The sequence below is a fragment of the Arachis ipaensis genome, chromosome B08, assembly GCF_000816755.2.
Source record: "Arachis ipaensis cultivar K30076 chromosome B08, Araip1.1, whole genome shotgun sequence".
Lineage (NCBI taxonomy): Eukaryota > Viridiplantae > Streptophyta > Magnoliopsida > Fabales > Fabaceae > Arachis > Arachis ipaensis.
The window spans coordinates 33605047-33630387 of NC_029792.2; the positions used below are offsets into that span (position 1 = coordinate 33605047).

Consider the following 25341-nt stretch of genomic DNA (forward strand, 5'->3'; position numbering starts at 1 on the left):
AGGTTCTCGATGATACTGGAATAGAATTTACTATCCTTTTGCGTCTGTCACTACGCCCAGCACTCGCGAGTTTGGAGTTCGTCACAGTCATTCAATCCCAGAGTCCTACTCGGAATACCACGGACAAGGTTTAGACTTTCCGGACCCTCATGAATGCCGCCATCACTCTAGCTTATACCACGAAGATTCTGATTAAGAGATCTAAGAGATACTCATTCAATCTAATGTAGAACGGAAGTGGTTGTCAGGCACGCGTTCATAGGGAATGATGATGATTGTCATGTTCACCACATTCAGGTTGAAGTGCGAATGAATATCTTAGAAGCAGAACAAGTGAATTGAATAGAAAACAGTAGTACTTTGCATTAATCTTTGAGGAACAGCAGAGCTCCACACCTTAATCTATGGAGTGTAGAAACTCTACCGTTAAAAATACATAAGTGAAAGGTCCAAGCATGGCCGAATGGCCAACCCCTCTGATCTAAGAACCAGGTGTCTAAAGATGATTCCAAAGATCCAAAGATGTTCCAAAGATGTCTAATACAATAGTAAAAGGTCCTATTTATAATAAACTAGCTACTAGGGTTTACAGAAGTAAGTAATTGATGCATAAATCTACTTCCGGGGCCCACTTGGTGTGTGCTTGGGCTGAGCTTGAGTGTTGCATGTGTAGAGGTCCTTCTTGGAGTTGAACGCCACCTTTTGTGCCATTTTGGGCGTTGAACTTCACTTTGCAACTTGTTTCTGGGGTTGGACGCCAGAATTGGGCAGAGAGCTGGCGTTGAACGCCATTTTACGTCATCTAAACTTGGGCAAAGTATGGACTATTATACATTGCTGGAAATCCCTAGATGTCTACTTTCCAACGCAATTGGAAGCGCACCATTTTGAGTTCTGTAGCTCCAGAAAATCCACTTTGAGTGCAGGGAGGTCAGAATCCTACAACATCAGCAGTCCTTCTGCAACCTCTGAATCTGATTTTTGCTCAAGTCCCTCAATTTCAGCCAGAAAATACCTGAAATCACAGAAAAAAACACAAACTCATAGTAAAGTCCAGAAATGTAAATTTAACATAAAAACTAATGAAAACATCCCTAAAAGTAACTAGATCCTACTAAAAACATACTAAAAACAATACCAAAAAGCGTATAAATTATCCGCTCATCAGTGGCCACGTTAGTTGCCACGTTAATTTAGTTAACGTGGCCTCTAACGTTAAGAAGTAAAGGGGAAGCCAACGTTAGTGACATTCAACTTTATCACTAACGTTGGCCAAGTCACAATAAGCCACTTTAACTCCCACGTTAACCTAGTTAACGTGGAAGCTAACGTGAAGAAACAAGGTGGTCGACAACGTTAATGACACCAAATATTGTCACTAACATTGGAAGGAACCCACACAAGCCCCAATAAGCCACGTTAACTCCCACGTTAACCTAGTTAACGTGGAAGCTAACGTGAAGAAGGGAGGTGATCGCCAACGTTAGTGATACCCAAAATTGTCACTAACGTTGGAATGAGCCCACCCAAGCCACTATGAGCCACGTTAACTCCCACGTTAACTTAGTTAACGTGGTAGTTAACGTGGGCAAAAGTCCCACCTGGCAGCCTGACTATGCCTTCTTCAAACACGCATAACTTGAGCCACAAAGCTCCAAATGAGGTGATTCCAGTGGCATTGGAAAGTAGGATTCCAGAGCTTTCCAAGCATATATGATACTATATGGTTGACACTAAATTTGAGGGAGAAAACCTGCCCCGAAAGTGCAAAGATGAACATGGTATCAACCTGTAGTAAGACCAGCTGACCTCTTCACCTTCCAAGAAGTGTAACTCGAGTTGTAGAGCTCCAAATGATGCGCTTCCAAAGGCATTGGAAAGTAGACATCCAGAGCTTTCCAACAATATATAATAGTATGGGGTGGACACTAAGTTTGAGCTTCAGAAACTGGCAATAATGAAGCCCTGATCGCTAGCGTTATTGGCACTCAAGTTTTTCATTAACGCTAGCAACTATGCCAGCGACCATGTCCACTTCAAAGGAGCATAACTTGAGCTACAGAGGTCCAATTGAGGTGATTCCAGTTGCGTTAGAAAGCTGACATTCAGAGCTTTCCAACGATATATAATACTCTATAGTGGGCATGAAATTGGAGCACAAACAAGAGGCATTTTATAAGTCCCAAAAACACCAACTGGGCAGTAAGTGCAACGTTAGCCACAATAACTTTAGCACTAACGCCACACTTGTAGCGTTAGTGCAGCTAACTTTAGCACTAACTTTAGCACCTGGACCTCGACTTGACTCACTTCTCTCTCAAGTCCACTTCAAAGCTCAAGCAAGCAAGCCCACAATTTTCAACCAATCAAGACCACAAGAAGCATCTAGAATAGGAATTTTCATTTAATTGTAATTTGCTTTTAATTTCATTTTGTAATTTAGGAGAGCCTATATAAAGGCCTTAGTATTTACATTGGAAACATCTTGGAAATTCGGGAAATTCTGGAATGGAGGATTGAAGAGGGGTCTTCGGACTCCCTCCCCTCACACATTTTTCCTTCTCTTTCTTTTAGTTGTAATTTTCATTTATGAATGTTAAATTTTCAATTTCAGTTTGAATCTTCATCTTTACTTTTCTGCACTTTCTTTCTTTTCTATTTTTGTAGAGCAATGATCAACTAACTCTTTACATTGGATTAGAGAGCTCTATTGTGATTCAATAGATTAAGTGTAGTTCTTATTCTTCTTCTTCTTTCTTTCCTCTTGATTTTACTAGAGAGCTTTCGATCTTCATCCAATTGGGTAGTTATCTTGGAAAAGAAACTATTCATACTTGGATCTCTTCTGAACCTTGAAAGAGGAATGAAGAGATCATGCTAGAAATGCTTTCTCATACTGGACCAAATTGGGGGTGGATGGATATGTGACTATAATCCTTCCAACACTTGATTTGGAAAATGCATGTGGTATAATTAGTGACCATAGTTCATCTCTTCTCATGAGCAATTGACCAAGGAATTGGCTATTGATCAAGATTTGAGAGATCGAATTACAAGGAATTGTAATTCGATCACTTAAGATTGCCAAGGAGATCAATGAATGCATTGATTGAGGAAGAGATGAGAATGAACTTAATCCGGAGGATTGCAATATCTCTTGATCCCAATGTTCATTTTATCCAAATCTGAACCATCTAACTAGGATAATCAATTAACCATTGATTGCTTAATCTGTTAATCTCTGTGGGATTCGACCTCACTCTATTGTGAGTTTTTACTTGACGACAATTCGGTACACTTGCCGAAGGAAATTTGTTGCGAGACAAGTTTTCCGTGCATCAAGTTTATGGCGCCGTTGCCGGGGATTAATTGTGATTAACAAACTACCGGTTGATTGATTTACTAGATTAGACACTTTTCTTTTGTCTTTTTTTTTCTTTTGTTTCTTTATTTTCCTTTGCTAACTAACTGTTTGTGATATTGCCTCACTGGAAATTTCCTCATCTGTGACAATGGAGGTTCCAATTTCTTTTGGTGATTATTGTTTGAGACAGAGCTTTCTGCAGGAAAAAAGAAGCATCCATCATATTTTAGTCAATCATATTTCATGGGAAACTCTCCACCACCACATAATGATTCACTTTACTATGCTCATGGTGGGTGGGAGTATCAAGAACATGAAATGGGGTACTTTCCAGAGTCACAAAATGGTCCATATTTTGATCCACTACCCACAAGAGTCATACCACTTTCAGAACACACAACCACAAAATAACCAATGCCATTCACAAGCCAACCCTGCCCAACCATTACAATCTACCCAACCTCCTTTAGATAAACTTGCTAGGGTTGAACTCATCATTGAAGAACTCAGAAGAAGTAGAGTAGAGGAGAGACTCACTAGGATAGAACTCCTCCTTGAAGAAATAATAAAAACAATCGAAGAGGAGAAAATAGCAAAAAGGGACCATGAAGAAAAATTGAGGGAGAATGCACAACTCTATTCTGAAGAACAATTTATTGGAGAGCTGAGATCACAAAGAGAAACCACTCCACTCTCTTCAGAAATAGAGGACTTCATTCAAAGGTCAAGAATAAGGGAGGAAGTCAATCAAGGGAACCCACACTCCAATGAAACAGAGAGTTGCATAGAGGGTGAGTTCATTGAACCACCAATTCAAGAAGTTTTTGATGAAGAGGATGCTCCACCCATCATACAATACCCAAATCCTGAAATCAAGGTGGTAAAGGTAATCAACAGGAACACTAACAAAAGGATGGTGACCAAGAAAAGAAGGACAATATTCATGAAGAAGAAAAGGTCAACCAAAAGCCATCCCACCCCTACCCCAACAAGTAAGTTTACTCAAGCTAACAACAGAAGAAAGCTTGCTGGGGAGAGGCACTCAAAACAAGGGGCATTAACTGGCTCCTCTTTCCTCTTGAGGTCATTCCTCTTAACAAACTGGAAGAAGAGGAAGAAAGTCGTGAACAACATGTCAAGCTAATGACATTAAAAGAGCGCTTGTTGGGAGGTAACCCAACCGTAGGTAACATTTCCTTGCTTTGCTTAGTTTACTTTCAATAATTTGGCATATGATTGCACTCTAAGTTTGGTGTTTCCATGCAACAATTTGAATTTCAATCTTCACTGGGTACTTGCAACATTCTAGATTGACAGTGGCACACTAAGTTTGGTGTTGCCACTTAACTTTCATGCAAAGTACCATGCCAACACCAATTATTAATGCAATCAAAATGTCTCTGTTTGTATCTCTTGTGTCTTTATTGTATCCTTAACCTTACTTGCTGAAACACATGCATACTCACACTTCATTCTAAGACATTCATGATCTATCATGGACCCCGTCACCACTGTTTTAATTGTTGCTTGAGTATAAGTAATCATTCTATGTCTGGTGTGGGAAGGAAAAGAATAAAAGGAAAAGGGCAACAACAATGAAGATAAAATACAAGGTGGTAAAGTTCCTTTCTCCTCTTACTTATTTCCAGCACTTTAATTTGCATGATTGTCTTCTATGTTCTTTGTATGTATGTGTGCTTTCTCCTTGTGAATAAGCATGTCAATTCTGTCTTTTAAACTTTTTATTGATTAAGGCTGTGTTTTCTAGCCTGAATGTCATTACTGCATCCTTACTTTGCTTACTAGTATGCTTGTCCCTTTTAAATTAAATGAAAAGAGAATGAGTGTTTTACAAAAGACCAGAGAAGAGTTCATACTATGGAATAAGTTCATGAGTTTATGGTATAGTCATAAGTTAGCTAAGTTGGTTCAACCATAAGGTGGGAGGACAACTGTCTGTCATGAATACTATGCTTGAGACACACCCCATGAGACTAGCTAAATAAGAAGATCCTAATAAGAAAAAGGGAAAGAACAATCAAAGTTGAGGAATAAAAGAAAAAGAACAAGTAATAAGGCTAGGCACCAATGGTTTTTAATCTTGAGGCATGTGTCTGTGGTGCTCCTGTGTGAGGGATCTACATGGATGAATAAGCTCTTAGGGGTGCCTTATCACTTGGTAACTTGGGTTAACTAACTCGGGATTATCAACTGAAAGTCCACTATCAAGAGTAACCCTCAATACAAAGCATTTAGTAACCCAAAGAGGTGCTGGACACCAAAGTCTCAAAAAAAGAAAATAAATAAACTATGTGCCTGTGGTGTGTGTGTATGGGCTGTTTTTAAGGTAGTTTCATGCATTTTCTTGGAAAATAAGCTAGTTTTGGGTAGATATTCACTTACATCTTGATTCAAGCATATATTGTGCACTTTACATGATTTCATGAGAATTTTGCATGAATTATATGATAAATTGGATGATGCATGATCCCATGATTAAGAGCAAGACTTTGATGCACTTTGTTTAATTGATTTCAGGCCAAAAGAAGAAGAGAAGAAGCCACGTTAGTGGCTACGTTAGTTACACTAACGTGGGCACTAACGTGGAAGGAAGGAAAGCCCCAATGTTAGTGAGAAAAGTTAGTGGCATTAACTTTGAAGAAAGGAAATGGAGCCAATGTTAGTGACACTTAACATTATCACTAATATTGGACCAAGCTCATAAGTGGCCACATTAGTTGAAGTAAAGGGGAAGCCAACGTTAGTGACATTCAACTTTATCACTAACGTTGGCCAAGTCACAATAAGCCACGTTAACCTAGTTAACGTAGAAACTAACGTGAAGAAACAAGGTGGTCGACAACATTAGTGACACCAAACATTGTCACTAACGTTGGAAGGAACCCACACAAGCCCCAATAAGCCACGTTAACTCCCACGTTAACCTAGTTAACGTGGAAGCTAACGTGAAGAAGGGAGGTGATCACCAACGTTAGTGACACCCAACATTGTCACTAACATTGGAATGAGCCCACACAAGCCACTATGAGCCACGTTAACTCCCACGTTAACTTAGTTAACGTGGTAGTTAACGTGGGCAAAAGTCCCACCTGGCAGCCTGACCATGCCTTCTTCAAATACGCATAACTTGAGCCACAAAGCTCCAAATGAGGTGATTCCAGTGGCATTGGAAAGTAGGATTCCAGAGCTTTCCAAGAATATATGGCACTATATGGTTGACATTAAATTTGAGGGAGAAAACCTACCCCAAAAGTGCAAAGATGAACATGGTATCAACTTGTAGTAAGGCCAGCTGACCTCTTCACCTTCCAAGAAGTGTAACTCGAGTTGTAGATCTCCAAATGATGCGCTTCCAAAGGCATTGGAAAGTAGACATCCAGGGCTTTCCAATAATATATAATAGTATGGGGTGGAAACTAAGTTTGAGTTTTAGAAACTGGCAATAATTAAGCCCTGATCGCTAGCGTTATTGGCACTCAAGTTTTTCATTAACGCTAGCAACTATGCCAGCGACCATGTCCACTTCAAAGGAGCATAACTTGAGCTACAGAGGTCCAATTGAGGTGATTCCAGTTGCGTTAGAAAGCTGACATTCAGAGCTTTCCAACAATATATAATACTCTATAGTGGGCATGAAATTGGAGCACAAACAAGAGGTATTTTTTAAGCCCCAAAAACACCAACTGGGCAGTAAGTGCAACGTTAGCCACAATAACTTTAGCACTAACGCCACACTTGTAGCGTTAGTGCAGCTAACTTTAGCACTAACTTTAGCACCTGGACCTCGACTTGACTCACTTCTCTCTCAAGTCCACTTCAAAGCTCAAGCAAGCAAGCCCACAATTTTCAACCAATCAAGACCACAAGAAGCATCTAGAATAGGAATTTTCATTTAATTGTAATTTGCTTTTAATTTCATTTTGTAATTTAGGAGAGCCTATATAAAGGCCTTAGTATTTACATTGGAAACATCTTGGAAATTCGGGAAATTCTGGAATGGGGGATTGAAGAGGGGTCTTCGGACTCCCTCCCCTCACACATTTTTCCTTCTCTTTCTTTTAGTTGTAATTTTCATTTATGAATGTTAAATTTTCAATTTCAGTTTGAATTTTCATCTTTACTTTTCTGCACTTTCTTTCTTTTCTATTTTTGTAGAGCAATGATCAACTAACTCTTTACATTGGGTTAGAGAGCTCTATTGTGATTCAATGGATTAAGTGTAGTTCTTATTCTTCTTCTTCTTCTTTCTTTCCTCTTGATTTTACTACAGAGCTTTCGATCTTCATCCAATTGGGTAGTTATCTTGGAAAAGAAAATATGAACCGTCTAACTAGGATAATCAATTAACCATTGATTGCTTAATCCGTTAATCTCTGTGGGATTCGACCTCACTCTATTGTGAGCTTTTACTTGACGACAATTCGGTACACTTGCCGAAGAAAATTTGTTGCGAGACAAGTTTTCCGTGCATCAACCATGCGGTGGTGTTTCAGGTCCCTTACGGCCTCCTGCCACCGTGTACCCATGATCATTTTATCAGCCTGTTTCCTAACTCCTCCCTGGTTATGGTGTGCCCATACCGGTATCCCCATAGCCAGAAAGCCAAGATTGAACGTATTATGGCTGATTTGGTGTCAGAAGGCATGGTGCAGCCTAGCAGAAGCTCTTTTTTGTCCCCAGTCTTGTTAGTTAAGAAGAAAGGTGGGATATGACATTTTTCTATAGACTATCATGCTCTCAACACGGTGATTGTGAAAGACTCTTTTCTCATGCCAACCATCGACGAGTTATTGGACGAGCTCTTTGGAGCGCAATTCTTCTCCAAATTAGACCTCTAATCGGGATATCACCAAATCAAGGTCTGCAAAGATGTTCGTCATAAGATAGCCTTCCGAACACACCAGGGGTTATACAAATGGCTAGTGATGCCATTTCTGTGGAAGTCTTAAGGAAGTTTGTGTTGGTCTTCTTCGATGATATCCTCGTCTATAGTCCTGATTGGGATTCTCATCTGCAACATTTGAAGCATGTCTTGTCAATTCTTCAGGAAAACATCCTTTTCGCTAAGTTGTCAAAGTGTTCCTTCGGGAAGCAGAGCATTGATTACTTGGGACATGTCAATCAAGAAACGGGGTCCAGGTGGACGGTTCAAAAGTCATAGCTATCAGGGAGTGGCCTGTGCCAATCTTGGTGAAGCAACTTCGTGCATTCTTGAGCCTTGCCAGTTACTATAGAAAATTCATCTGTTAATTTGCAACTTTGGCTACGTCACTCACGAACTTACTGAAGAAGAATGCCTTTACTTGGTCTGCTACCACCAACGATGCCTTCATCAACCTTAAATATGCACTTACAACAGTGCTGGTGCTGGCACTACTTAATTTCTTGAAACTCATGTGCTGGAAATTGATGCCTTAGGGACAGGAATTGGTGCAATCCTCAGCCAAGACAACCACCTTATTGCATATTTCTCCCGGAAACTCCCTACGTCCAACTAGAACTGGTCAATTTATGCTCAGGAGATGCATGCCATTATTTTGGATGTGGCCAAGTTTTGCCACTACCTTCTCGGCAATGGGTTTATCATTCGGACAAATCATAAAAGCATGCAAGAGCTGCAACAGCAGACCATCTAAACTCTAGAGCAACAACTTTGGATGTCCAAGATGTTGGGCTACAAATTTTTAATTGAGTATAAGAAAGGGTCCTAGAATTAGGGTGCAGATGGATAATCTCGTGCTTTTATTTCCATGTCTACTATGGAGAGCGAGTTGATGGCTTAAATTTGATAGGGCCTTCGGGACTTTGACCCCAAATTGGAATTATCTGAGTCAGCGATATCCTTAAACCGGCTATGCAACAGACAAAGGCTTTGGTATTGGGACAACCGCATTATCATCCCAGCCAATTCTCCATTGGTGAAACTCATTATGCGGCACTTCCACGATTCAACGTTAGGCGGACATGCGGGTATTCAGGAAACATTGGCTAGAATTGCAAGTCAATTCTTTTAGAAACACATGGCAACTTCCATCAAGGAATATATCTTGTCTTGCGCCATTTGCAAGCAAGCAAAGTACTCCACTCGCCCACCCCCAAGCCTCTTAGTTCCACTTCCCATTCCTTCCCATGTGTGGCAAGATATCTCAATGAACTTCATTACCGGTCTTTCCCCTTCTCATGGCTTTTTGCGACCATCATGATGGTGGTCGATCGTCTTTCTAAATTTGCTCATTTCGTTCCCCTTTCATCAGACTTCTCAGCTTTTAAGGTTGCTGATGCTTTAATCAAGCACACCATTAGTATCCATGGGGTCCCGCAGTCCATCGTCTCTGACTGAGACAAGGTATTTACATGCAAGTTTTGGGAATACTTGTCCAATGCCCAGGGCATCAAGCTGGCTTGAAGCTCTGCTTGGCATCCACAAACTGATGGCCAGACCAAGGTTCTCAATAGATGTCTAGAGATGTATCTACGCTGCTATACTCAGCAGAACCTGAAGGCTTGGTGCAATTTACTGTCTTGGGCGGCATTTAGTTATAATACTGCAGTCCACTCGACTACAGGAATGTCTCCATACAAGGCCCTATTCGGGAGAGATCCCCCTCCTCTTATTCATTATAATGTCGAGGCCACGGATCCACCAACTATATAGGAACTCCTCTAGCAGCGAGACCACGTGCTGACGGCACTTCGGAGCCAGTTACAACAAGCACAAGCACGTATGAAATTGAACACTGATAAGAAGCGCAGCGAATTGGAGCTCAAGTCGGTGATTTGGTTTATGTGAAGCTCCAATTCATCTGGTCTTCCATGTGTCATTGTTTAAAAACTGTACCGGTAGAGCCCCAAAATCCAGCATCCTTTCACCATTGTTGCTGGATGGACAGGGCCTCAAATTACAGCCTCAACTGGTCTTAGGACACCGTATGGTCAAGAGGGATAACCGCCGACATAAAGAGGTATTGATTAAGTGGCAAGCCTTGCAGGTGGAGGATGCCACCTGGGAAGTTTATGAAGACATAAAACGGATGCATCCCAACTTCGATCTTAAGGACAAGGTCAATTTTAACGGGAGACTATTGATAGAAGGATGGAGAAAGGGGCAGTTGGCATAACAAACTTAGCTAGCAAAACAGAAGCAACAAACTCCCTTTGAATAACAACAAATATATAAGCAAGGAAGACACTAAGAAAATGACATGGATGTTGTAAACTATGACTCTCCCCTTCTGAAATTACTCTTCCCTTATTATTCTTATCCCTAGCTATTCTAATCAATTCTCATTCTTCTCTGCTGCAGGAAGCTCACCCTCTCTCTACTTCACTTCCCCTTTTTTATCTGCTGTGAATTGGTTTATTTCACTAATTGTTAAACTTTCTCACACTATATCATATACATACTCCCTTGATTTAATATAATTATTGAATTGTCTGCATTGTTATATCAGAATAGTTATGTTCAATAAATTTTAAAAATAAGAAAAAAAGAAAGAATAAAAAAAAAGAAATAAAAGATGGACGAATAATGTGGATAAAGGATTGGATTTATTCCACAAAGTAGATAAGAATTTCTCAAAAAGCAAACCTGATCAGTGACCATGTGGTTTTGTTAAAAATTAAATGTATTTATTTCTACATGGTTATTTGATTTATTTATGTTATTTTGTTACCGATGAATGATGATAGGTTGGGGATAATTAGTTTTAGTTTGGCTTTATATTAATTAGGATTCTTGTTGCAATAAAATGAGTTAAAAATAAGATTGTTAATTATACGTGGCTAATAATATGGATTATATGGTAAGTGACTGGTTTGAGAAATTTTTGGTAATGCACATTAAATTGAAGCATGCCGCCATAAATGCATGACATGCATTTGCCATCTATAGGGTATGGACTAAAATGTTAGATAATCTTGCAAAAAAACTAATATTAAATATGTATTTCTCAAAAAATACATTAGAGATTGAATTTTGATGCAATTTTTGCAAGTATAATTAGAAAAATGAGATATTATTATTCTTAAAATTTGATAATTTTTTGTTAAATATATATTATTTTGTAATTTTTTAAAAGTATTATTGGTTGTTAACAAAAATAATTATAAAAAAATTATATACTTAACAAAAAATCACCAATTTTTATGTATAATAATATATTATTTTTATAATCATGCTTGCAAAAAATTGCATCAAAATTTAATCTCTAAGGTATTTTTTGAAAATATATATTTACTGTTGGGTATTGTTGTTGAGTTTTTAATTATTTGAAGGCATTCTTGTCGATAGTAAAATTCGGGTGTATTTTTGTTAGTGTTTGAATAATTTGGGGGCATTTTTGGTGGTTAACCCAATATTAAAATATCCACATGTAGAAATATGTAACCTGTAAAACTTAAAAAAATACATCTATGAAGTTCAGATGCTCCATGTTTTCTTCTCGTTCCTCTCCCAAAACACATTCCTTATTGAAACTAACAATTTAATACAAGTGAATTTTTTATAAATTGAACCCACTACTACCAGAAATATGGACGTTACCAACGAAAAAATATCCACGAACTAAAAATAGTGGCAAATTTATATGATCGTGGTAACCATTTGCAACCTCTTATTTTTTGAGTACCGCCAGTTTGAGTCGCCGAAAAAGCAAGCAAAATCGGTGGAATCAGATTCTATCGATAAACCCGAATCGCGAAGAAGATTTTCATGGCATCATTTTGCTTTTTATATTTCTTTTTAACAATGAAAGTTAATTTTAGACCTTTTTTGTGATTCCAATATGCATTCTTTCTTTTGTTATTGGTTATAGATAGATTCCAAATTACTAATTGGTATTTTAAAAGATGTTATGCAACTGACAACTGAAGGCCACAAAACAGCTGCAAATTACATTCGAGAAGTAAGTATTGTACCTTAATTTTTTTATCATCTTCGAGGAGTCAAATCATGGCCTATTAATTTTTTTTAGCTTAATTCTTGATCTCTATCTTGCTTAGCAGATTTGATTGGAGTACACAAAGCAACTGGAGTATCGACGGGGTGTATAATTTAGTGGTGTAAAATTTAGTAGCTGAAGTTATGTGTATTTTTTGCTATCTACCTGAAAATATTTTTGCATGTGGATTGTCTGTATAACAAGAAATGGAGAACTTGATAAATTCATTATTTTGGTACTTTCAAGATTTCAATTTTCTGTATCATTTTAGCAAAGTTTGATATTTATTTTGTAATAGTTTTATTTGGATATTTTTTTAACATTAAATCCATTAATCTAGGATATTTGCTTTTCAATACTAAGTATTTGTTAATTTTATATTTTTATACTATGGATAATACGTATAAGAATGTGATTAATTTTTTTAATATTATATGATGTAATTTTATATTAAAGAGCATTTTTATTATGATATTCTTTTTAATTTAACTTTTATCGTTAGCCACGGAAAAAAGTGTGGCAAAAAAGTCCGGCCTGATCAATTTTGTCATGGGTAAAGTGTGGCATGCATCCTTTTATTTTACCACGAAAAAAAAGTGTGTCTAAACGTGCTAAAGTTGTGGCTAACAAAATGTCTCCATGGATATTAAAACCGTGGCTATTGAAGTAAAAAGCGTGGCTAATTAAAATTGTGTCGCCCCTTTTAGCCATGGATGTTCATTTGTTGCCAAAGTATAATTGCCACAGTTTTTTTGGAGTTTAGCCACGGATTTTCCGTGGCTAAACCCCTTGTTTTTGGTAGTGCACTTTGATTTGCAAATTGTTGAATGCATAGGATTGGAGAAGTGAAATGATTTTATGTTGAAGGCAACAAGATTCTTTTTATTTATTTGTTGTAGAGTTTGTTTGTATTTGTTATGTTTTATGGGAAAAATAACACAATTAGAATGATTAAGGATAACAAAAATAATTGCAAATTATATAATACTTATTTATATTGTTTTATGTAATGTAAAAAAAATTGACATACATGCTGAAATAATATTAAAAAATTTGGAATCTTCTAATTGGTGAAATTTTAAAACAATACAAGTACAACACAATATTATATATTAAGAAGCAAAACTTTTTGGCAAATGTAAGGCAAGAGGAATTGACACAAATGGCTCAAAATTGATCTTGAATATATGATAGAATGCACACAAATAGGGATTTCAACCAATACCACAAAAGCGTGTACTACTGGATGAATTTTTGTCAGATTTAGCGGCGGATTAGCTGATGAAAATTTTGGAATTAGGGTTTTCGTAGAGCCTTAATGTCAAACTAAATAACCCGATGGCAACTTTGTCACAAATAAGTGGCACCAAAGTAAAAAAATTGACGCCTAACGTTACTATTGGATTTACTTTCAAATAATTCGACTGTTATCCAGATAACCTAAACGCACCATTTTACTTAAAACAGACTTCATTACCGTCGAATTTATAATCCGACAATAACGCCAAATTAATTCAAATTTGCCTTCTCCTTCCCCTCATTTTTTGAAACTAAAACCCCTCCCTATATCCCTTTCTCTCCTCCCCTTTCTCCCATCCCTTCTGTCGCGCCTCCAGAGCTCACTTTCACTGCGTTGCTGCCATCATTATGAGTTCCGATCGCCGACAGAGTTGAAGCCCACAATAACCACCACTTTTGCAATCCAAACATTGATTACATCCTCTTCTTCTCTCTTTGTTGCCACCATCGACGCACCGTTGTGTGTCATCGGAGAAATCCGCGCTGCGCCAATGTCCTCTCCACATCATTGCACCACTAATTTGTTTCTGTTATATTTTTCACATTCATAGGAGTATATTTATGTTTTTGCTTTACGATTATGATATTTGTTGGGCATTTCTAATAATATCCAGTCTTATTCCTATTTTGACATTTCTAATTTCTGAAATTTTAGCCCCAATTAGCAAAGGGCTCGAAAAACTTTTTAGTTATGAAGCACAAGGAGATTTTACCTGTTGGCGTCCATTAGGTGGTCTGTGGACTTTTGTTTCTCTTTCCTCCTTTAGGTAAGTTATTCTCTTTTTATTTTTTTTATTTTTTAGAAAAACCCTAAACCGTACAACCACCATGCAGGTTCTACCTCCTCGATTACCCAATTGCCTCCTCCGTTGCACTACACCACTAGTCTCCTCTGCCACCCGGATTTCTCTTCACTTCTTTTTTTTTTAGATTTTTTTTGAAGTTAATAAGTTTTTAAATTTTAATATATATAATTTTTATTTGCAATTAAGGCATATAATTTATGGCTAGTTAACTTTTATTTTCAAAATTTTTTGTTGTCAAAGTATGATATAGTAATTATTTACGTTAGTTTAGAGTAATTAGAATTTAAGTCAGGCTAGGTTAAGTAGTTAATTATGTTAATCTAGGTTAATTAAGTTAGTTAAGTTAATTTTGAAAAAATTAGTGTGTAAAAAATATCATTGGTGCAATTAAGTTGTTAGATTAAGTTAAGATAGGTTAATTAGAGCTTAGGACAATTTGTTAGATTAGGTAAATTTAGCTTACGGATGAAATTTTGTTGGACTTTAATTTCACTTAATGAATTTAATAATTTGTCCTTTATTGGGATCGTATTTTTATTTGTTGGTTGTTTATGCTGTTTTTATACGTGGGTTGTTCGTGCTGTTTATTCGTGGGTTGTTTATGTAGTACTAAGATTGGTTCTCTTAAACTATATTTAAGTATTTAAGTTTTATGTTTGACTTATTTTTCTTAGGATAAATTTGTAGGCCAGAAGTGGGAGAAAGTTTTCTAGTGATTCTTTTTCAACCCTTTGTTTGCTAAAAATTGCGGAATAATAAGAGAAGGCACATTAGAACGGTTAGGATTAAATGCTTGATTGTTTGAAATTATAATTGTAATTATAATTCACACTATAATAAAAATGCTGAATAACATCGGATTTACTGGCGGACAATATTGGCGAATTTTGCAGGAATTTTTTCGCCGGCCACGAGTAAAATTTTGTTCCCAAAAAACTTACCGTCGGAATTTATAATCCGTCCCTAATTTAGACAGTAATAACGGGCGCGAAAATTACTTCATGAACGCCAATGGTACCGTCAAATTCAGTGTTAGAAATTTTCGACAGTAATATGAGTTAGTGAAACGCGTCATTATTTTGGAAAGCGAACAGGACCTTACCATCGGATATATCCGCCGGTAAAGTCAATGGTAAAAATTGAATGAAATTCGAATTCAGAAACCCTTCCCCCTTACTTCTGCAACTTCACCCTATCCTCTCTCCTTCTCTCTCACCTTGGTTCTCCTTCTCCTCTTAGTTGTAACATCGGTATCGCTACCAGGGGTTCCACTGCCGTTGATGCTGCCTCGTGGGTTGCCGTCCCTACTGCCTCATGTTGGGTCACCATTGCTGCCTCAGATTCCATTCCCGCCGTCACTGCTCCTTCGTGTTTGGTAGCTGTCGTTACCTCTGGTCCCATTGCCGTCGTTGATGTTGCCTCATGGATTGCCGTCGTTGTTGTCTCTTGGTAGTCCTTCTTCCAAGTGCTAGTGAGTATTTCCCTTGCAGGTTCTTGAACAATATTTTCTTTTAATTCCATTAATTTTAGTTTAATTTAGTTTAAGTTTGATTATAATTTCAGTTTTAAATTTTGAATCAATTTTATGGTTAGTTCAATTTAGTTATCTGATTTTTGTGATTTAGGTTGTTAAGATAGGTTAGATTTAAAGTATTAGGTTTTAAATTTTTCGGATATTTTCCTAAAAATATTGTGAGTCGCTGTTGCTAGGGTACTGTACTTGTTAATTGATGTTGAGAAAATGTTTGGTTTTGCTACTTGATGTGTTTCATGATTTTGCACGCCAAGTGTTTGTAAAAATACCTCAAAGAACTCTTAATAAAATTTTGTTATTACGCATTGATGATTGAATCTGATGTGTTTTTAATTTTTTGAATGATTGAGGTTTTGCTCAATAGTACAAGATTAATAAAATTGGCCTTATGTAATTTAATTATGTCAACTTTTGTAATAATTATTTTTGTGACCTATGTGTTTGCCGGTATGCTCTTTGTAGGCATGACTACAGGTAGAGGTCTCAAAACGGCCTCGTGGTCGAGGTAGAGGGAAGGTGTCTACTGGTACCTTCATCTGCCTCTGCCACCAACTGTCGGCCCATCGATCCCGAGGACGGTGTTGATTTAAGGGAGCAGGTGCTGGAACTCACCCGAAGCCTTTACCAGCATGCTCATTAGCTGCAGCAATCTAAGGAGAGGTATAAGAAGATCTTCACATGCGTGTCAAGCACAGATTCTCTCTGGCTAGAGTGGAGGCGAGAGCTGAAGCGGCTTTAGCGATAGAGCAACAGATGGCGGTGTACGAAGATTAGATATGCACCAGTGGCAGTAGTGCTGTTGGTGGTAGCAATGACACTACTAGAGGGGCACTGACATCACCGCCTAGTCTGCTGCCTCAGCAGGACTATCTGGGGGATGACGGCGACGATGATATCAAGATCTTTATTGATTAGAGTTTTGTTCTAGAGTATTTCATTGTATTTTATTTATTTGACTTTTCATTTTATTTGTACACTTGATATTTAATTTACCATATTTATTCCTATTATTTAAAATTTGACTGCTAATTGTGTAATAAATAAATTTAAATAAAAAATACAAAGAAAAAGAATTTGACCACTAATTGTGTTTAATTTTTTTTAAAGAAAATAATGGAACACCAAATTATTGGCGAAAATTTTTTGTTAAGAATTAAATAGTTTTTGAGTAAATAATCCATCGGAGAATTTGTCTGTAACCGGTGGATTGAAATTATTACCAACGAATTATTTTCATTATTTTACCGATAAATTCGACGACAGTCAGTGTTTTTCTTGTAGTGTCACTTACTTAAGTTTTAAGTTTATTTGATTTTTTCACTTAATTGGCACTTGTTTTAACCTGTTTGTTTATATGTGAAGACCAATTCATTGGACAACGTTCCTTTAGAATCTAAAGTCTTTATGTATCCCCCCATGGAAGGAAAATAAGGAGCTCTTTGTGGACAGAGGGTCTGAGGACTTAATGGTAACTTGCCTTTATTTCATAACATAATTTATTTTAAGCAATAATGGCTTGTCTTTATTTCATAATGTATAATTTTTTTATGTGTTAGGCATTATACACAGAGAGGTTGGAGGCTACGACCCAGCAGTCTGTTCCAGTAGAGTGTGGAGGTTGGGCACAAGTCTATTAATTCTATGCCAGTGGATCCTCATACGGTGTGACATAAGCACTTTTTGCTCAGGCCCTTTGAAGAGGGGTCATCCACCTTAGCTGCCAGCATTCTTCTAGCTTCCCAAGACGTCGAATTGAATGAGCATATCCAGAACCTCATCCAGAGTATATAGGATCGGGATCACCTTCTCCAGTAGGTTGAGAAGTAGTCCGAGGACCTTCTTGCTCTCCTAACCAAATGGAATGTGGTGGATGAGGATAGAAATTCCATCGCCTGCTATCATGTTGACATGCAAATGGAGCTAAAGCATATCTGCAAAATGAAGCAGGATATAGTGGTTTACTACTATCAGGTCCGTGCTGGTAACAACAGCCATGCTGGAGGCGGCTCACAGCATCTGCATCAGTACTATCACCGCTGTCAACACAGGAGGAGAGGGACGACCAAAAGAACTATATAGATTATTTGTGTTCCCATAGTTAGAATTCTGTTTCATACTTTGTTATTTGACATTTTTGTTATTTTGTTTCGTACTTTGTTTCGACATTTCTTTTATTTCGTAAAGTACTTTGTTATATGACATTTAATTTCATTTTGACATAAACTTAATTCACATTTCATTTATTGTTCTAATAAAGAGTAATATTTAGTTTCTATTATGTTTAATCGTGATATAAATATTGATTGTGAAAATATTGATTTTGAAAACAGGTCACACAGATATTGTATATATTTGATTAAGAATTAATTTTTCAATAATGTGGGCATTACTGTTAGATTTACAGAGAAAAAATTATGACGATTAATTATTTTTATATTTTAAAATTAAAATTATCCAATTGTTATTGTCAGAATTACTGATGGAATAATTCGATGATACATTACAAGAGAAACGCTGAGTGTCGTCGGATTTACCGGCCAAAAAACAAAAATAATTTACCGGTAAAGTGATTATCATTTGATTTTGCGTTAGATTGTAGCTGATGGTATAAACCTCACCGGTAAATGAGATTAATGTTTACCGATGAATTTATTTTTCCAGACAGTAATTTGCGACGGAATTAGCAGCGGAATACAATGTTTAAGTTACAACAATCTGATGCCACTTACCATCAGAAATTATCCGACGGTAATTGTGGCGCCAAACATTAAGGCTTCACGCCATGTTACTATCAGAAAAATCTGACAGTAAATTGACAGAAGTGTCAAATTTTTATTTTTTAAAAAATCTGAATAATCGTTACTGTCAGGGAAGTCCCATGGAAAAGTCAATTTTTTATTTTCTTGTTCAATCTATAATGGATGTCGATAGTTAAGAATCGATAGTCAACTCCCAATTAGTAAAGAATAAATTATTAATTTATCTGTAAAAAGATATTTATATATGATGTGAAATATCAAATATACAGAATATAAACACGAAAGAAATTTGAGGTAGACCAGCTAATTCCCTGCTCATCCACTTCTCTGTGTTCCGTCCACATCTAGTACCCATCTTTGAACCCATTACGGTGGAGGTAAAGTATTATATCCGAAGGTCCTGACCACTTAGTCAGCCGATAGTTATAGCACGGATACCTAGATATCCCTTGAGCCCTAAACGGTTAAATGTTAAAGACACATACACAACAAACTCGTCAACTCCCTCAAAGAACTCGGGTTTTAGACCCGTTGTCCACCGTTATCCCTATCATACATAAATAGATGATGACTTGGAATCATTTTGCAACAAACACCCTAAAATTCAACTAACAATACAATTTATTAAAATTTTTAGAAAATTCGGCAGAGTTTTTTCTATAATTAGAATCTCCTATCAAATTCAATTATCATTTTTTCATAAACCAAATATGTTTTAAACAATTTAAACAAAAATTTGGCAGAGGAAACAATTGCAGGCATAAATTAGAACAAACATGCATTTAATAAAAAAATCGAATTCTAGCCGTTCTAGTGTGCAATCCTTTATAACTCCACAATTTTCCAGTAAACAAGGGTTTCGAGAAAGCGCCACTACACATCCTTCTCCTACTTCTGTCATAAAACTCTATCCTAGGAAAAGTAAGTTCGACATAAAACTTAAAATAATTTATTATACACAGAGATATAAAACTAACCTGGAATATGACTGCACAGACTACAAAAGAAGCGAACTCTAATTGATTTCAGAGAAAATAGCACTGTCCTAATAAAAAAGACAACTCATTAAATTCACAAGGTGAAACTACATCAAAAACTAATTTAAAAGAAATAAATAAAACTCAACATTGCAATTAATTAAAATCTAATTCTAATTTCACCAAATTAACAATAGGCATAATAAAAATAAACGATATAAATTCAATACAAGAAACTCATTTACTAAACTCAAATAAAATCTTCCATCAACTCAAGCACTCTTAATACTCAAATAAAATCTTCCAACAATTCAAGCACTCTTAATTTCACCCTATCCTAATCTACCATAACATTATTTAATTTATAACTTCACTAAATTAACACAACAAATCCTAATCACACACTTTATTAACAAATTTAATCAAAATTTAATAAAATACCTAACAAAATTCTAAACTCACAAAAAAATCAGAAAAATAAAAAACTATAGGAAAATTACCTCTGATGGTGGCTGCAGGCTAGTGGAAGCGTGATTGTGATAGGAGGCGGCAGTGATGGCGACAAGGTGAGGACTTTCGACAGGAACGCACAACAATAGTAGCGGTGGTGGTGGCAGCGATAGCTCCAGCAGCAGTGAGGACGACGCGCAACTCTAGGTGGTGGCGACGACGGCAGCTTCACTGGAGCTGTGGCATAGAGATGAGAGACAGAGAGACGAGACAGAGGAGAAGAGAAGAGAAGAGGAGAGAGAGAGAGAGAGAGAGAGAGAGAGAGAGAGAGAGGAGAAAAGGTTGCGTTTGAATTTTACCGTCGGATTCACTGGTGAAAATATCCGCCAGTAAAATATTCGTCGTTGGCTAAATGCCGCATTTCACTAAAACCTGTAACTGTAAAAAAATTTCGCCGTAAAATTTGACAGTAACATTGGCGCTAATAAAATAAAATTTCACACTACTATTTACCGTTACATTTAGTAACAAAATTTTTACTCCGACGGTAATTTTTTCGAGGGACGAATTTTTACTCGTAACTGTCGGAAAATCATACGATAAATCTCCTGGTAATGTCCGACGCTAAATTCGACGGTATTCAGCATTTATCTGATAGTGATAATTCACGTCAAATATAGTCCGACATAATTGGTTAAATTTTTTAATCAATCATAACCGCACTTACTGTCAGATATCTAGAATCCAATAGTAATAATTTTCTATTGAGCTTTTTTTTTTCAATGGAGCTTTTTTCTATTCTCCCCTCTTCTCCTAAGTGGCGGCAACAATGACTGTTTTCATCATTGTTGCCCTAACCATGCTCTTCTCCTTCAATTCTTTCTTCTTTGTTCTTTTGTATCTCTCGTTATCTTTTTTTTGATATTATCGTTGCTCACCGCAGACATCTCTTTCTTCTTTTTTTCCTTTTTTTTCTTCTTCCCCTATTCTTTCTGATTCTTCTTTATTTTCATTTCTTCCTTCTCCTCTTTCATTTCTCTTTTGTTTTGTTTTTGGCTACTATTTGTGTGTATTTTTTTTTTAATTTTAGGATTATGATTAGGTTAAAAATAGGTCAGAGCAATATAAAAATTGTAATAAAATATTAAGAATAATCTAATAAATAAGAATTTATGGTATTCAAATAAAGTTAGTTCACTTATATAAATTTTTATTTGACGATTTTGATCGTCAATATGGCATTAACTTTTTTTTCCGAAGATCCGTAATTTATTTAATTGTGATAAATGAATATATATTTATTTATTTACTTTCATCTACTATTCATATATTATTATTTTAACATTAAGAATGACCAGAATTTGTTTTTTTTTTTTAATATGTATATTGTTGTTAATAATTTTGAAAATGGACGGAGTAACATAGATGTAGCTAGTGAGTATGTACTTGAAGATGTTTATTGAAGTGATATCTTTGATCAATATATATAAACTAGGATTAGTAACCGTAGTTCTTGCTAAGTGAATTCACCTATTAACTGTACAAAGTGCAAATCTGCCTATAAATTAGGCAGCGTTTATGAGTACCAATACATATTCAGTTATTCACCAACATGATGAGTTTCTTTCTTCTGTCATTATTATCTATTCTCGCTATTTCTTATTATTATAATAATTTCCTCATCACTACGATTCAACACTTCTTGGTTCATGATTTCCACTTGGACAAGTCTTATGCTGAGTTTATTCTAGTTTCCATACGGTGTGGCATGTTAGCATCAATATTAGCCACACTATATTGTTACCTAATGAAACCCACAAGAAATAAACACGTTTATCTTGTGGATTTTGCATGCTACAAACCTCATAATCCTGCATGCATGTGCACTAAGGAGCATTTCTTGAAGTTAATAAAGAGTACAGGAAAATTTCGAGATGAGAGCTTAGATTTCATACGGAAGATTCTAGAGAGGTCTGGAATTGGTGAAAAGACCTACATTCCGGAATGTATCATGAAATTCCCGAAATACATAAGCTTGGATCAGGCAAAGGGTGAGACAGAATCCGTGATGATTGGCGCCATTGATGAACTTTTGTTGAAAACAAAAGTGAAAAAAGAGGAAATTGGAATCATTGTGACCAATTGTTCTTTGTTCAATAACATACCCTCTCTCAGTTCAATGATTATCAACCATTACAAGCTTAGCCACAATGTCTTGACCTATAATCTTAGTGGCATGGGTTGCAGTGCTGGACTTATTTCCGTTGATCTTGCCCAACAACTATTGCAGGTACTTTTCCTTATTCACACGGAGTGACCAGTCCAAAATATTTAAATGACTAAGATAAGTGTATACTATATAAGTATAGTTAAAGTTATAAAAAAAATATTTAGGATAAATTACTATTTTAATACCCCCACATTTAGGTTAAATCTTGATTTTGTCTTTACTATTTAAAATGTTATATTTTTATCTTATTTCGTTTTATTTTAGATTTTTGGTTAAAATTAATTTTTTTTTAAAATACTCTTTTTTTTCTTGTGATTCTTTTTTAGGACGAGTTTGAATATGATAAAGTAAAATTACTAATAACTGAATTCAGGACTTTGACATATTTTTTGAAAACCGATTGATAGGATTAACAAGAAATTAGAGAATATGGCTTAATCTTTAAAAAAATAAAATTCATCACAAATTTAGTTAGCTATTATGTTATATATGTTTTCCTACACTCTTGTAGATAGATACAATATAAACATAGCATATCACTTGTGAATCATTAACCATCTGTCATAATCAATTACCATTCTTTACATCTTAATCTTTCACTCAGCTGGCTACCTCAAACCTCGTTGATCTTTAATATATTACATGGTATAAGAGCGAAGTTCTGATATATGGCTTCCTTAATCACTTTTCGCACTAAGCTAAGTTACACTCCTTGGTCTAAGTACAAATTAAATTATTTAATACACCATGTACAAATTAAAAATAAAACTTTCCATTAAATAAAGAAAAAATAAGTAATAATTTACATGTATGGTTCCATTTGTGCCTTCAATAATGTACCTACTGAACATATACCTTTTTAAGTTGACTATTTTGACTATATAACTAATTTGTTGATTTTCATATATATGTGATGGAAGGTACGTCCTAATTCTTATGCCTTAGTGTTCAGCACTGAAAACCTGAGTAGCAAAGTGTACTTTGGAAACAATCGTTCCATGCTTGTATCCAATTGTCTCTTTCGAGTGGGAGGTGCAGCAATTTTACTCTCCAACCGTTCTTCTGATTCTCATCGTTCCAAATATTATCTTAAACACATTGTTCGCACCCACAATGGTTCTCAAGATCAATACTACAATAGCATCCTTGAAAAAGAAGATGAAGATGGTGTTTCTACTGGCATTGCGCTTTCGAAGAACATTATGAATTCTGCAGGAAAAACCCTTAAAGCAAACATTTCAACTCTTGGAAAAGATGTGTTACCCTTGATTGAACAACTTAAATTTCTCGCAAATTTAGTTGCAAGAAATTTTTTGAAGACAAGGGTCATAGAGGCATATACTCCAAATTTTATGCTTGCTTTTGAGCACATTTGCATTCATACAGGAGGAAAAGCAGTACAAGAGGAAATGCAAAAAGTGCTTAAACTAAGTGATTGGCATATGGAACCTTCTAGAATGACTCTCTATAGATATGGTAACACTTCAAGCAGCTCAGTGTGGTATGAATTGGCATATTGTGAGGCCAAAGGAAGAGTCAAGAAGGGTCATCGGATATGGCAGATTGCATTTGGGTCAGGATTCAAATGCAATAGTGCTGTCTGGTGTGCATTGCAAACCATTCATCCATTCAAGGAGAAGAACCCTTGGATAGATGAGATTCATGAATTTCCTGTTAATGTTCCAAACTAATAATGTTATAAACATTTACAGATACTTATTTCATTTAAAATATTTTAAGGCTATGTGTTAAAAGTAATTAAATCTTGATATGTTAGAAAAAATACTTTATTGTTAAAGTATACACAAAATTCTAAATTAAAATTTCGATTTTGTATTATATAAAATATAAGTTATTAGAGTTATGATTTTGATGTTCAGTTTTAATTTGCAGGTACTAACTTTAATTTAGATAAGTGAGTTGTGTTAAAAAAAAAAAAAACCACTGTAGCAGGTTAATCCCGTTAGCGTTAACCCGCCATTAAGCGAAAAGAGCTTGTATTTTCAAACCGTTTAATATAGGCGTAGTGAGACGAGTTATTAGCTCGTTTGTTATCCTTAGTACCAGTTACTATTTAGTGAAAGGATGACATAAGTGAAATCGGGTTTTGTTAGGTAGATAATGACTTTTGTAAATAATGGATTTTAAAATTGACTTAATAAAGTAAAAAAATATTCTACTCCTAAATTACTTCTTAAACTCTAACATTAGGATAACTATCCGTACACCTAATAAATTGAACATCCAACATATCTATTATTTACATTGTTTAATATTTTTATTGTCTACTTATACTTTTTTAAATAAAAAATAATATTTGAAAAACAACTATTATATGCACATAAAAACCATCCATAATTTAGATACCATATAAGAGTACGAAATATATGGTGATTGATTTTTAGAATTCATATAACACACTTGTTTCTCAAAACTATCTCTGCTCAAATTAAATTTGTACATCTATCTCAGAAAATTTTGTAAAGATTTTCAAGCAACATGGTTCTCTAGCTAATTCATAACAACAATTCGGAAATTAAATATTAATAATATCAAATATAAATAAAACTTGAAATGATATAATAGACTGTATAGTTCAATCCTGAATTCGTGATCAAAGAAGCATATTTTATAATAATCAAATAAAAAGCTCATTTATAAGAGGTGATAGTAGATGACAATGCAAAGCGCGTCAATAGCCACTTCACTCTCCGAATATAAAATATAAAATATAACATATAATAATTAAGGAAGCATATTGTATAATAATTAGATAAATAGCTCAGTTTTTTAGTTTCTTTTTAAATCTCTTTATTATAAAGTAAATAAAAATTTTTCAAAAAGCAAACTAGATCAGTGACTGTGTTGTTTCCAATGCAGTTTATTTATGTTATTTTGTTATCGATTATTGGTTGGGGATAATTAGTTTTAGTTTGGCTTTATATTAAGAGTAATATTAGAG

At 35.6% G+C, this 25341-nt stretch overlaps 1 protein-coding gene and 1 long non-coding RNA gene across 2 annotated transcripts in view; both read left to right on the plus strand.

Annotated features, from left to right (window-relative positions):
• LOC110265853 overlaps positions 19557–25341 on the plus strand; it is a 15654-nt gene continuing 9869 nt past the window's right edge. The window contains exon 1 of the long non-coding RNA XR_002352306.1: positions 19557–19568. This is a non-coding gene — a long non-coding RNA (uncharacterized LOC110265853). The remainder of the gene's footprint in view (positions 19569–25341) is intronic.
• Positions 21688–24150, plus strand: LOC107610857 (3-ketoacyl-CoA synthase 2-like). Its single transcript, XM_016312847.2, has 2 exons — positions 21688–22439; positions 23300–24150. Exons 1-2 carry the CDS (start codon positions 21762–21764, stop codon positions 24068–24070), a joined length of 1449 nt encoding a protein of 482 aa, XP_016168333.1. The 5' UTR covers positions 21688–21761; the 3' UTR covers positions 24071–24150.

Bases quoted from the DNA above. Each gene is read 5' to 3' on its own strand.
- LOC107610857 (XM_016312847.2), top strand. From the start codon at position 21,762: ATGATGAGTTTCTTTCTTCTGTCATTATTATCTATTCTCGCTATTTCT. The intron at 22,440-23,299 runs GTACTTTTCCTT...ATGTGATGGAAG, and splicing joins TTGCCCAACAACTATTGCAG to GTACGTCCTAATTCTTATGC.